The following is a 13,312-nucleotide window of genomic DNA, read 5'->3' as shown; positions in this document are numbered from 1 at the left end:
TTGTGAAGAATCAACAACAAGTGGGACACAATCATGAAGTGGAACGACATTTATTGGATATTTCAAACTATTTTAACAAATCAAAAACTGAAAAATTGGGCGTGCAAAATTATTCAGCCCCTTTAAGTTAATACTTTGTAGCGCCACCTTTTGCTGCGATTACAGCTGTAAGTCGCTTGGGGTATCAGTTTTGCACATCAAGAGAATGAATTTTTTTCCCATTCCTCCTTGCAAAACAGCTCGGGCTCAGTGAGGTTGGATGGAGAGCATTTGTGAACAGCAGTTTTCAGTTCTTTGCACAGATTCTCGATTGGATTCAGGTCTGGACTTTGACTTGGCCATTCTAACACCTGGATATGTTTGTTTTTGAACCATTCCATTGTAGATTTTGCTTTATGTTTTGGATCATTGTCTTGTTGGAAGACAAATCTCGGTCCCAGTCTCAGCTCTTTTGCAGACTCCATCAGGTTTTCTTCCAGAATGGTCCTGTATTTGGCTCCATCCATCTTCCCATCAATTTTAACCATCTTCCCTGTCCCTGCTGAAGAAAAGCAGGCCCAAACCATGATGCTGCCCCTACCATGTTTGACAGTAGGGATGGTGTGTTCAGGGTGATGAGCTGTGTTGCTTTTACGCCAAACATAACGTTTTGCATTGTTGCCAAAAAGTTCAATTTTGGTTTCATCTGACCAGAGCACCTTCTTCCACATGTTTGGTGTGTCTCCCAGGTGGCTTGTGGCAAACTTTAAACAACACTTTTTATGGATATCTTTAAGAAATGGCTTTCTTCTTGCCACTCTTCCATAAAGGCCAGATTTGTGCAATATACGACTGATTGTTGTCCTATGGGCAGAGTCTCCCACCTCAGCTGTAGATCTCTGCAGTTCATCCAGAGTGGCCTCTTAGCTGCATCTCTGATCAGTCTTCTCCTTGTATGAGCTGAAAGTTTAGAGGGACGGCCAGGTCTTGGTAGATTTGCAGTGGTCTGATACTCCTTCCATTTCAATATTATCGCTTGCACAGTGCTCCTTGGGATGTTTAAAGCTTGGGAAATCTTTTTGTATCCAAATCCGGCTTTAAACTTCTTCACAACAGTATCTCGGACCTTCCTGGTGTGTTCCTTGTTCTTCATGATGCTCTCTGCGCTTTTAACGGACCTCTGAGTGTAGCACAGTGCAGGTGCATTTATACAGAGACTTGATTACACACAGGTGGATTGTATTTATCATCATTAGTCATTTAGGTCAAAATTGGATCATTCAGAGATCCTCACTGAACTTCTGGAGAGAGTTTGCTGCACTGAAAGTAAAGGGGCTGAATAATTTTGCACGCCCAATTTTTCAGTTTTTGATTTGTTAAAAAAGTTTGAAATATGCAATAAATGTCGTTCCACTTCATGATTGCGTCCCACTTGTTGTTGATTCTTCACAAAAAAATACAGTTTTATATCTTTATGTTTAAAGCCTGAAATGTGGCAAAAGGTCGCAAAGTTCAAGGGGGCCGAATACTTTCGCAAGGCACTGTATATCTATTATACCCTGCCATTCTAAGGTCTTTGAAAGCCAAGTTAAGAAACAGATTACCGACCACTTCGAATCTCACCATACCTTCTCCGCTATGCAATCTGATTTCAGAGCTGGTCATGGGTGCACCTCAGCCACGCTTAAGGTCCTTAACAATGTCATAACCGCCATCGATAAGAGACATTACTGTGCAGCCGTATTCATCAACCTCTGTCAATCACAACATTCTTATTGGCAGACTCAACAGCCTTGGATTCTCAAATGATTGCCTCGCTTGGTTCACCAACTACTTCTCCGATAGATTTCAGTTTGTCAAATCAGAGGGCCTGTTGTCCGGACCTTTGGCAGGTTCTATGGGAGTGCCACAGGGTTCAATTCTCGGGCCGACTCTCTTCTCTGTATACATCAATGATGTCGCTCTCGCTGATGGTGATTCTTTGATCCACCTGTATGCAGACGACACCATTGTGTATACCTCTGGCCCTTTTTTGGACACTGTGTTAACTAACCGCCAGATGAGCTTCAATGCCATACAACTCTCATTCCGTAAAACTAAATGCATGCTCTTCAACCGCACCTGCCCATCCAGCATCACTACTCAGACTCAGTTCTGACTTAAAATTTTATTTACCTTGGCAAGTCAGTTGAGAACAAATTCTTATTTTCAATGATGGCCTAGGAACAGTAGGTTAACTGCCTCGTTCAGGGGCAGAACAACAGATTTGTACCTTGTCAGCTCGGGGATTTAATCTTAAAACCTTTCAGTTACTAGTCCAGTGCTCTAACCACTAGGCTATGCTGCTGCCCCAGAATATGTGGACAACTACAAATACCTAGATGTCTGGTTAACTGTAAACTCTCCTTCCAGACTCACATTAAACATCTCCAATCAAAAATTAAATCTAAAATGGGCTTCCTATTTTGCAACAAAGCATTCTTCACTCATGCTGCCAAACATACCCTCGTAAAACTGACCATCCTACCGATCCTCGACATCGGCGATGTCATTTACAAAATAGCCTCCAACACTCTACTCAACAAATTGGATGCAGTCTATCACAGTGCCATCCGTTTTGTCACCAAAGCCCCATATACTACCCACCACTGCAACCTGTATGCTTTCGTTGGCTGGCCCTCGCTTCATACTAAACGCCAAACCAACTGGCTCCAGGTCATCTACAAGTCTCTGCTAGGTAAAGCCCAGCCTTATCTCAGCTCACTGGTCACAATAGTAGCACACACTCCAGCAGGTATATCTCACTGTTCACCCCCAAAGCCAATTCTTCCTTTGGCCACCTCTCCGTCCAGTTCTCTGCTGCCAATGACTGGAATGAACTGCAAAAATCTCTGAAGCTGGAGACTCTTACCTCCCTCACTAGCTTTAAGCACCAGCTGTCAGAGCAGCTCACCGATCACTGCACCTGTACATAGCTCATCTGTAAATAGCCAATCCAATCTACCTCCTCCCCATACTGTATTTATTTATTTATCTTGCTCCTTTGCATCCCAGTATCTCTACTTGCACATTCATCTTCTGCACATCTACCATTCCAGTGTTTTATTGCTATATTGTAATTGCTATATCACTTCGCCACCATGGCCTATTTATTGCCTCACCTCTCTTATCCTACCTCATTTGCACACACTGTATATAGATTTTTGTACTGTATTATTGATTGTATGTTTGTTTTTTCCATGTGTAACTCTGTGTTGTTGTATGTGTCGAACTGCTTTGCTTTATCTTGGCCAGGTCACAGTTGTAAATGAGAATTTGTTCTCAACTAGCCTACCTGGTTAAATAAAGGTTGTCGCGATACGAAACCTTCAGCCCTGCCGCTTGGCCGGCAGCGGGGTGCTAGAGGTGGTTAGCGTCCCGTTCCCTGGATTGGACAGGGCACTATAGATACTTCAGGCTATCTCGGTATAACCAGGACTGCTCGCGTAGCCCTGCCTCTCTTTCTGTATCGATACGTTGTCCGCGTAGAGAGGTCTTTTGCCTTGTCACTCTCAACGGTCTAACTCTAGCTGGGATGTGTGAACCCCACGTTTCTCCTCCAGACTCTTTGTTTCACCACTAATTGATCCTTGAGTTGTTATTAAGCACTAGTCCTACCAGTCTCTATATGATTTCCCTGTGGTTGAGTGTTTCCCCTCTGTGATGTATCTAGTTTAAAGTGTGAAGACCTTTAGTCAACTTAGTCTCATTACTCTGCCCGTCGGCTATGTATCGCCTGGATAATAAAACTTAGATAGATCGATAAGACAATTAATGAATCCCTACTGGACACACCTTCCTCTTTGTCTTTTAATGGTAACTCATTCTGTCATAAAGCATTGATCTCCGTTTCCAGTGTCCCGGTAGCGGGGAGTGTCAGAGTTGCTATCTCCCGTGCCGTTAACTGTCTTGAGAGGGCCTTTTACTCGAGACAAAATAAGACTACAGTTTATTTCTGAAAACACTCTGTTTTTTGTCTTTTACAATCAAACACACTTCAAAATAGACAATTTGTTACTCGGTCACACACAGCGTTAATCAAAAACATGCAAATGCCTTAATGCTCTATAAAGCCTGGTACAATAATAACACTTATCTTAATATTAAATGATTATAATAGTTCTTTAATTACCTTTAATAGTTGACAGGAAGACCCACGAGATCAGGAGCAGAGTTTCAATCGGTCAGAGTTCTGAGAATTTAGTTTCGGTATCGATTCCTCCTATGAGAGATCGGTGGTTCACTTAAATTTCGAGATTCAAGTTAGTCTGGAGCGATCAGAGGTTCACCATTGATCTACCGCAGTGTCTGTGGCGAAAATACCCAGCCGGAATGTTGAGCTCAATCAATGAAGATATTATTGCATCAAGATAAACCGAGCACAGGGCGAATGGCGACAAGTACAACTGTCCGATAGTTAAGCGGCACAAACCTGCGTTCCAGCAAGTTAGAATCTATAGATAATTTGAGTGGTTCAACTAAATTTCGAGATTCAAGTTAGACTGGAGAGATCAGAGGTTGACCGTTGATCTACCGCAGTGTCTGTGGCGAAAATACCCAGCCGGAATGTTGAGCTCAATCAGTTAAGATATTATTGCATCAAGATAAACCGAGCACAGGGCAAATGGCGACAAGTACAACTGTCCGATAGGTAAGCGGCACGAACCTGAGTTCCAGAAAGTTAGAATCTATAGATAATTTGAGTCGAGAATTAAAGGCTCAAAGTCAAATGGTTGTCTAAATGAATTCAAGATTCAAGAAGGCAGCGCCAAAGTAATGGCAATTTCCCCTTTTATACCTTTTGTTTCTCTGCACCGGATCCGCTGCTCGTCCCATTTCCTCAGACTAAACAATGATCTCGAGTCGCTCTTTACTTAAGCATATCGAGTCACCCTTTACGGTAGCAGAGAGGGTGATGGCACATCTTACAACAGGAAATACTTTTCTTACAGTGCATATATGGGCCTCTGTTTATGACAGAGCCTATTACTCTAGCAACAATGATTCTAACAGTTTTTCCCATTCCTCAGAGATGTCGTTGAGGGGTGGAGCAGGAGTTTCTTGGTACCGGGAGGTTGAGTTAGGAGGTGAGCTGGTGGCATACTCAGGTGATTGTGTCCAGTCAGGTAGTTCAGATGTTTATGGAGGCTCAAAAACGGGTGGGGATAGAGGGGGAAAAGGGACACAGGGGAGATCCCTTTGGTGTTTCACCACAAGGTGGTATAAATCAAATCAAATATAGTAACCAAAAAATCAAAATACATTTTATATTTTATATTCTTCAAAGTAGCCGCCTTGATGACAGCTTTGCACACTCTTGGTATTTTCTCAACCAGCTTCAACAGTCTGGAAGGAGTTCCCTCATATGCTGAACACTTGTTGGCTGCTTTTCCTTCACTGTGCAGTCCAACTCATCCCAAACCATCTCAATTGGGTTGAGGTCAGATGATAGTGGAGTCCAGGTGATCTGATGCAGCACTTCATTGCTCTCCTTCTTGGTCAAAAAGCCATTAGACAGCCTGGAGGTGTGTTGGGTCATTGTCCTGTTGAAAATCATATGATAGTCCCTCTAAGTGCAAACCAGATGGTATGGCGTATCGCTGCATAATGCTGTGGTAGCCATGCTGGTTAAGTGTGCCTTGAATTCTAAATAAATCACCCACAGTGTCACCAGCAAAGCTCCCTCACACCATCACACCTCCCCCTCCATGCTTCACGGTTGGAACGACACATGCAGAGATCATCCTTTCACTTACTCTGCGTCTCACAAAGACACAATAAAGAAAAACTCTGGAATGACTAGGTGTGTCCAAACTTTTGACCATAATTTGCAAATAAATTCATTAAAAATCCTACAATGAGATTTTCTGATTTTTTTTCTCATTTTGTCTGTCATAGTTGAAGTGTACCTATGATGAAAATTACAGGCCTTTCTCATCTTTTTAAGTGGGAGAACTTGCACAATTGGTGGCTGACTAAATACTTTTCTGCCCCACTTATATATAAGCTGAGGAGACATGATAGTATACATGCTTTATATTGTTGTTATAACATATTGATATGTTTCTGTCCATCATACATGACATATATTGTATTGTTGTGTTGGTCCTATAGGTGTGTCTGTCCCTAGTGGAGGAGAAGTTGCTGGATGTTCTACAGCTCCTCCACCAGCTCAGAGACCTCAACGTGTCCCGACGCTCCCTGGGGAAGATCTTACTGAGCACCTTGGAGTCCTGCAGCGACCCACAACATGGTGAGTAGTAGTTACCATACCACAGCCCTCAACGCAGAGTAGTACTGCCCATTGAAATCAGGTAGTGACCATGATGTAGTAACATGAGTTATACTGTAGTTACTATACCACAGATGGAACCTAGATGGAACCTACTGGCCAGCCAGGCCAGTAGACCATAACTTTTTGGGCACCCGGGCTAGTTGGGCACATTTTCTACTGGGACTCAATTCAATCTGTAAAGCTGAAGTTCTGCATTGTAGCCTGATTGACATTTAAGAAAATGTTCCAGCATTCGAGTAGACTGCATTCACGGGAAATGATGTATATCGGCTCAATCAGAAATTCCCTTTAAATTGTAACATTTCAGCGATACGGATTAAATAGAACCCCAAATTAACTCAGATCCGGAAGACGTGCTGCACCATGAACTGGGCCATCTCTTTGGCAGAGGGTAGTTTTGGAGAGGAATGAAGTGGGCGGCTGTGGAAAACCGATCCACCACAGTCAGGATGGTGGTGATGCCATCAGGTGGGAGAAGACCCGTGACAAAGTCCAGGGGGATATGAGACCAGGGACGGTGAGCGACCGGCAGAGGTTGGAGGAGACCAGTCGGAGTTTGCTGAGGAGTCTTGTTTGTTCGCAAACCATGCAAGCGGCAATGAATACGAGATGTCAGGGACCATGGTAGGCCACCAAAAGCCTTGTTGCAAAGCCAGGGTGTGACTGGAGCCCGGGTGGCAGGCAAGCCTGGAGGAGTGGGACCGCGTCAGGTTATCAAGGCCCCCTCAGGGTTCGGCTGGGAACGCTGCGCCTCACGAACATGCTTCACTATTCCCCAAGCCTGGAGGAGTGGCACCGCATCAGGTTATCAAGGCCCCCTCCGGGTTCGGCTGGGGATGCTGCGCCTCACAAACGTGCTTCCCTATTCCCCAAGCCTGGAGGAGTAGGACCGGGTCAGGTTATCAAGGCCCCCTCAGGGTTCGGCTGGGAACGCTGCGCCTCACGAACGTGCTTCCCTATTCCCCAGCTGAGTGCCGTTGCCAGGCACAAAGTGGGACGGATGGTTCAGAGGTAGTAGCCGTGGGGCTATAGCGGCATGACAGCGCATCCGGCTTGACATTCTTGGATCCCGGCCAGTATGAGAGGGAGAAGTTGAACCAGGTGAACAGTAGGGCCCACCTAGCTTGCCTGGAATTGGGGCGTTTAGCAATGCAGAGATATTCCAGATTATTGTGTTTGGTCCACACAATGAAAGGATGTTCCGCCCCATCCAGCCAGTGCCTCCACTCCTCCAATGCCATCTTCACTGCGAGAAGCTCACGATTCCCCATATTGTAGTTCCTCCCCGTGGCGTTAAGGTGGTGGGAGAAGAAGGTGCAGGGATGTAACTTGAGGTCCAGGGCCGACCGCTGGGACAGGACAGCCCCCTCTCCGACATTCAAAGCATCGGTTCCACCACTAACCGGTGGGACGGGTCAGGATGAACTAAGATGGAAGCTGTGGTGAAGCGGTGTTTGAGATGCCAGAATGACCGTTCAGCAGCTGGGGACCATGTGAACATGGTCTGTCTGTCTAACACACTGACATGTGCAGCTCTCTGGTTGAGGTTCTTTCTGTCTAACACACTGACATTTGCAGCTCTCTGGGTGAGGTTCTGTCTAACACACAGACATGTACAGCTGTCTGGGTGAGGTTATGTCTGTCTAACACACTGACATGTGCAACTCTCTGGGTGAGGTTCTGACTAACACACTGACATGTGCAGCTCTCTAGGTGGGGTTCTGTCTGTCTAACACACTGACATTTACAGCTCTCTGGGTGAGGTTCTGTCTGTCTAACACACTGACATGTGCAGCTCTCTGGGTGAGGTTCTGTCTGTCTAATACACTGACATGCCCAGCTCTCTGGGTGAGGTTCTCTCTGTCTAACACACGGACATGTGCAGCTCTCTGGGTGAGGTTCTGTCTGTCTAACACACTGACATGCACAGCTCTCTGGGTGAGGTTCTGTCTGTCTAACACACTGACATGTACAGCTCTCTGGGTGAGGTTCCGTCTGTCTAACACCCTGACATTTACAGCTCTCTGGGTGAGGTTCTGTCTGTCTAACACACTGACATGTGCAGCTCTCTAGGTGGGGTTCTGTCTGTTTAACACACTGACATTTACAGCTCTCTGGGTGAGGTTCTGTCTGTCTAACACACTGACATGCACAGCTCTCTGGGTGAGGTTCTGTCTGTCTAACACACTGACATGTGCAGCTCTCTAGGTGGGGTTCTGTCTGTTTAACACACTGACATTTACAGCTCTCTGGGTGAGGTTCTGTCTGTCTAACACACTGACATGCACAGCTCTCTGGGTGAGGTTCTGTCTGTCTAACACACTGACATGTACAGCTCTCTGGGTGAGGTTCCGTCTGTCTAACACCCTGACATTTACAGCTCTCTGGGTGAGGTTCTGTCTGTCTAACACACTGACATGCACAGCTCTCTGGGCGAGGTTCTGTCTGTCTAACACATTGACATGTGCAGCTCTCTAGGTGGGGTTCTGTCTGTTTAACACACTGACATTTACAGCTCTCTGGGTGAGGTTCTGTCTGTCTAACACACTGACATGTGCAGCTCTCTGGGTGAGGTTCTGTCTAACACACTGACATGTACAGGTCTCTTGGTGAGGTTCTGTCTGTCTAACACATTGACATGTGCAGCTCTCTAGGTGGGGTTCTGTCTGTTTAACACACTGACATTTACAGCTCTCTGGGTGAGGTTCTGTCTATCTAACACACTGACATGTGCAGCTCTCTGGGTGAGGTTCTGTCTAACACACTGACATGTGCAGCTCTCTGGGTGAGGTTCTGACTAACACACTGACATGTGCAGCTCTCAGGGTGAGGTTCTGTCTGTCTAACATACTGACATGCACAGCTCTCAGGGTGAGGTTCTGTCTGTCTAACACACTGACATGTGCAGCTCTCTGGGTGAGGTTCTGTCTGTCTAACACACTGACATGTGGCGCACTCTGGGTGAGGTTCTGTCTGTCGAACACACTGACATGTGCAGCTCTCTGGGTGAGGTTCTGTCTGTCTAACACACTGACATGCACAGCTCCCTGGGTGAGGTTATGTTTGTCTAACACACTGACATGTGCAGCTCTCTGGGTGAGGTTCTGTCTGTCTAACACACTGACATGTGCAGCTCTCTAGTTGGGATTCTGTCTGTCTAACACACTGACATTTACAGCTCTCTGGGTGAGGTTCTGTCTGTCTAACACACTGACATGCTCAGCTCTCTGGGTGAGGTTCTGTCTGTCTAACACACTAACATGTACAGCTCTCTGGGTGAGGTTCTGTCTGTCTAACACCCTGACATGTACAGTTCTCTGGGTGAGGTTCTGTCTGTCTAACACACTGACATGCACAGCTCTCTGGGTGAGGTTCTCTCTGTCTAACACACTGACATGTGCAGCTCTCTGGGTGAGGTTCTGTCTGTCTAACACACTGTCATGCACAGCTCCCTGGTTGAGGTTCTGTCTGTCTAACACACTGACATGTGCAGCTCTCTGGGTGAGGTTCTGTCTAACACACTGTCATGCACAGCTGTCTGTTGAGGTTCTGTCTGTCTAACACACTGACATGCACAGCTCCCTGGGTGAGGTTATGTCTGTCTAACACACTGACATGTGCAGCTGTCTGTTGAGGTTCTGTCTGTCTAACACACTGACATGTGCAGCTCTCTGGGTGAGGTTCTGTCTGTCTAACACACTGAAATGTACAGCTCTCTGGGTGAGGTTCTGTCTGTCTAACACACTGACATGTGCAGCTCTCTGGTTGAGGTTCTTTCTGTCTAACACACTGACATTTGCAGCTCTCTGGGTGAGGTTCTGTCTAACACACAGACATGTACAGCTGTCTGGGTGAGGTTATGTCTGTCTAACACACTGACATGTGCAACTCTCTGGGTGAGGTTCTGACTAACACACTGACATGTGCAGCTCTCTAGGTGGGGTTCTGTCTGTCTAACACACTGACATTTACAGCTCTCTGGGTGAGGTTCTGTCTGTCTAACACACTGACATGTGCAGCTCTCTGGGTGAGGTTCTGTCTGTCTAATACACTGACATGCCCAGCTCTCTGGGTGAGGTTCTCTCTGTCTAACACACTGACATGTGCAGCTCTCTGGGTGAGGTTCTGTCTGTCTAACACACTGACATGCACAGCTCTCTGGGTGAGGTTCTGTCTGTCTAACACACTGACATGTACAGCTCTCTGGGTGAGGTTCCGTCTGTCTAACACCCTGACATTTACAGCTCTCTGGGTGAGGTTCTGTCTGTCTAACACACTGACATGCACAGCTCTCTGGGCGAGGTTCTGTCTGTCTAACACATTGACATGTGCAGCTCTCTAGGTGGGGTTCTGTCTGTTTAACACACTGACATTTACAGCTCTCTGGGTGAGGTTCTGTCTGTCTAACACACTGACATGCACAGCTCTCTGGGTGAGGTTCTGTCTGTCTAACACACTGACATGTACAGCTCTCTGGGTGAGGTTCCGTCTGTCTAACACCCTGACATTTACAGCTCTCTGGGTGAGGTTCTGTCTGTCTAACACACTGACATGCACAGCTCTCTGGGCGAGGTTCTGTCTGTCTAACACATTGACATGTGCAGCTCTCTAGGTGGGGTTCTGTCTGTTTAACACACTGACATTTACAGCTCTCTGGGTGAGGTTCTGTCTGTCTAACACACTGACATGTGTAGCTCTCTGGGTGAGGTTCTGTCTAACACACTGACATGTACAGGTCTCTTGGTGAGGTTCTGTCTGTCTAACACACTGACATGCACAGGTCTCTGGGTGAGGTTCTGTCTCTCTAACACACTGACATGTGCAGCTCTCTGGGTGAGGTTCTGTCTAACACACTGACATGTGCAGCTCTCTGGGTGAGCTTCTGTCTAACACACTGACATGTGCAGCTCTCAGGGTGAGGTTCTGTCTGTCTAACATACTGACATGCACAGCTCCCTGGGTGAGGTTATGTCTGTCTAACACACTGACATGTGCAGCTCTCTGGGTGAGGTTCTGTCTGTCTAACACACTGACATGTGGCGCACTCTGGGTGAGGTTCTGTCTGTCGAACACACTGACATGTGCAGCTCTCTGGGTGAGGTTCTGTCTGTCTAACACACTGACATGCACAGCTCCCTGGGTGAGGTTCTGTCTGTCTAACACACTGACATGTACAGCTCTCTGGGTGAGGTTCTGTCTGTCCAACACACTGACATGCACAGCTCTCTGGGTGAGGTTCTCTCTGTCTAACACACTGACATGTACAGCTCTCTAGGTGGGGTTCTGTCTGTTTAACACACTGACATTTACAGCTCTCTGGGTGAGGTTTTGTCTGTCTAACACACTGACATGTGCAGCTCTCTGGGTGAGGTTCTGTCTAACACACTGACATGTACAGGTCTCTTGGTGAGGTTCTGTCTGTCTAACACACTGACATGCACAGGTCTCTGGGTGAGGTTCTGTCTCTCTAACACACTGACATGTGCAGCTCTCTGGGTGAGGTTCTGTCTAACACACTGACATGTGCAGCTCTCTGGGTGAGCTTCTGTCTAACACACTGACATGTGCAGCTCTCAGGGTGAGGTTCTGTCTGTCTAACATACTGACATGCACAGCTCCCTGGGTGAGGTTATGTCTGTCTAACACCCTGACATTTACAGCTCTCTGGGTGAGGTTCTGTCTGTCTAACACCCTGACATTTACAGCTCCCTGGGTGAGGTTATGTCTGTCTAACACCCTGACATTTACAGCTCTCTGGGTGAGGTTCTGTCTGTCTAACACCCTGACATTTACAGCTCTCTGGGTGAGGTTCTGTCTGTCTAACACCCTGACATTTACAGCTCCCTGGGTGAGGTTATTTCTGTCTAACACACTGACATGTGCAGCTCTCTGGGTGAGGTTCTGTCTGTCTAACACACTGACATGTGGCGCACTCTGGGTGAGATTCTGTCTGTCGAACACACTGACATGTGCAGCTCTCTGGGTGAGGTTCTGTCTATCTAACACATTGACATGTGCAGCTCTCTAGGTGGGGTTCTGTCTGTTTAACACACTGACATTTACAGCTCTCTGGGTGAGGTTCTGTCTGTCTAACACACTGACATGTGCAGCTCTCTGGGTGAGGTTCTGTCTAACACACTGACATGTACAGGTCTCTTGGTGAGGTTCTGTCTGTCTAACACACTGACATGCACAGCTCTCTGGGTGAGGTTCTGTCTCTCTAACACACTGACATGTGCAGCTCTCTGGGTGAGGTTCTGTCTAACACACTGACATGTGCAGCTCTCTGGGTGAGGTTCTGTCTAACACACTGACATGTACAGCTCTCTGGGTGAGGTTATGTCTGTTTCTTTTTTGGTTGTGATATGATTCCATATGTGTTATTTCAATTATTCTACAATGTAGAAAATAGTACAAATAAAAAATGAACCCTTGAATATGTAGGTTTGTCGAAACATTTGACTAGTACTGTATATTTTATTGGATAAAGAGACTGCCTTAGGAGATATTTATATATGTTTTATCTCCCCTCTCTCTCAGAGTCTCTTTAACCAATAACATAGATATAAACCATCTATCTCCTCTCTCTCAGGGAAAGACCACATTCTGGAGGTTCTGAATGCTCTGTACCACGAGCTGGCTGCCTGTGAGGTCTTGACCACCAGCGGAACTCTGGAGAGAACACAGTCCCTCAGCAATCCTCTGGAGAGAACTCAGTCCCTCGGCAACCCTCTGTAGAGAACACAGTCCCTCGGCAATCCTCTGGAAAGAACCCAGTCCCTCGGCAATCCTCTGGAGAGAACCCAGTCCCTCGGCAACCCTCTGGAGAGAACACAGTCCCTCAGCAACCCTCTGGAGAGAACCCAGTCCCTCAGCGACCCTCTGGAGAGAATGCAGTCCCTCGACAACCCTCTGGAGAGAACCCAGTCCCTCGACAACCCTCTGGAGAGAACACAGTCCTCAGCAACCCTCTGGAGAGAACACAGTCCTCAGCAACCC

At 46.7% G+C, this 13,312-nt stretch overlaps 1 protein-coding gene across 1 annotated transcript in view; it reads left to right on the top strand.

The window, feature by feature from the left end:
* efcc1 (EF-hand and coiled-coil domain containing 1) overlaps positions 1-13,061 on the top strand; it is a 77,117-nt gene extending 64,056 nt beyond the window's left edge. Inside the window, exons 8-9 of the mRNA XM_064967365.1 lie at positions 6,133-6,271; positions 12,906-13,061. Of these exons, the coding sequence (XP_064823437.1) occupies positions 6,133-6,271; positions 12,906-13,051 (285 nt within the window). The 3' untranslated portion in view covers positions 13,052-13,061. The remainder of the gene's footprint in view (positions 1-6,132; positions 6,272-12,905) is intronic.
* Positions 13,062-13,312: the final 251 nt, after the last annotated feature.

The sequence above is a fragment of the Oncorhynchus masou genome, chromosome 6, assembly GCF_036934945.1.
Source record: "Oncorhynchus masou masou isolate Uvic2021 chromosome 6, UVic_Omas_1.1, whole genome shotgun sequence".
NCBI classification, from domain to species: domain Eukaryota; kingdom Metazoa; phylum Chordata; class Actinopteri; order Salmoniformes; family Salmonidae; genus Oncorhynchus; species Oncorhynchus masou.
The sequence above is the reverse complement of the archived record's forward strand: the minus strand, read 5'-3'. Positions and strand labels throughout refer to the sequence as shown.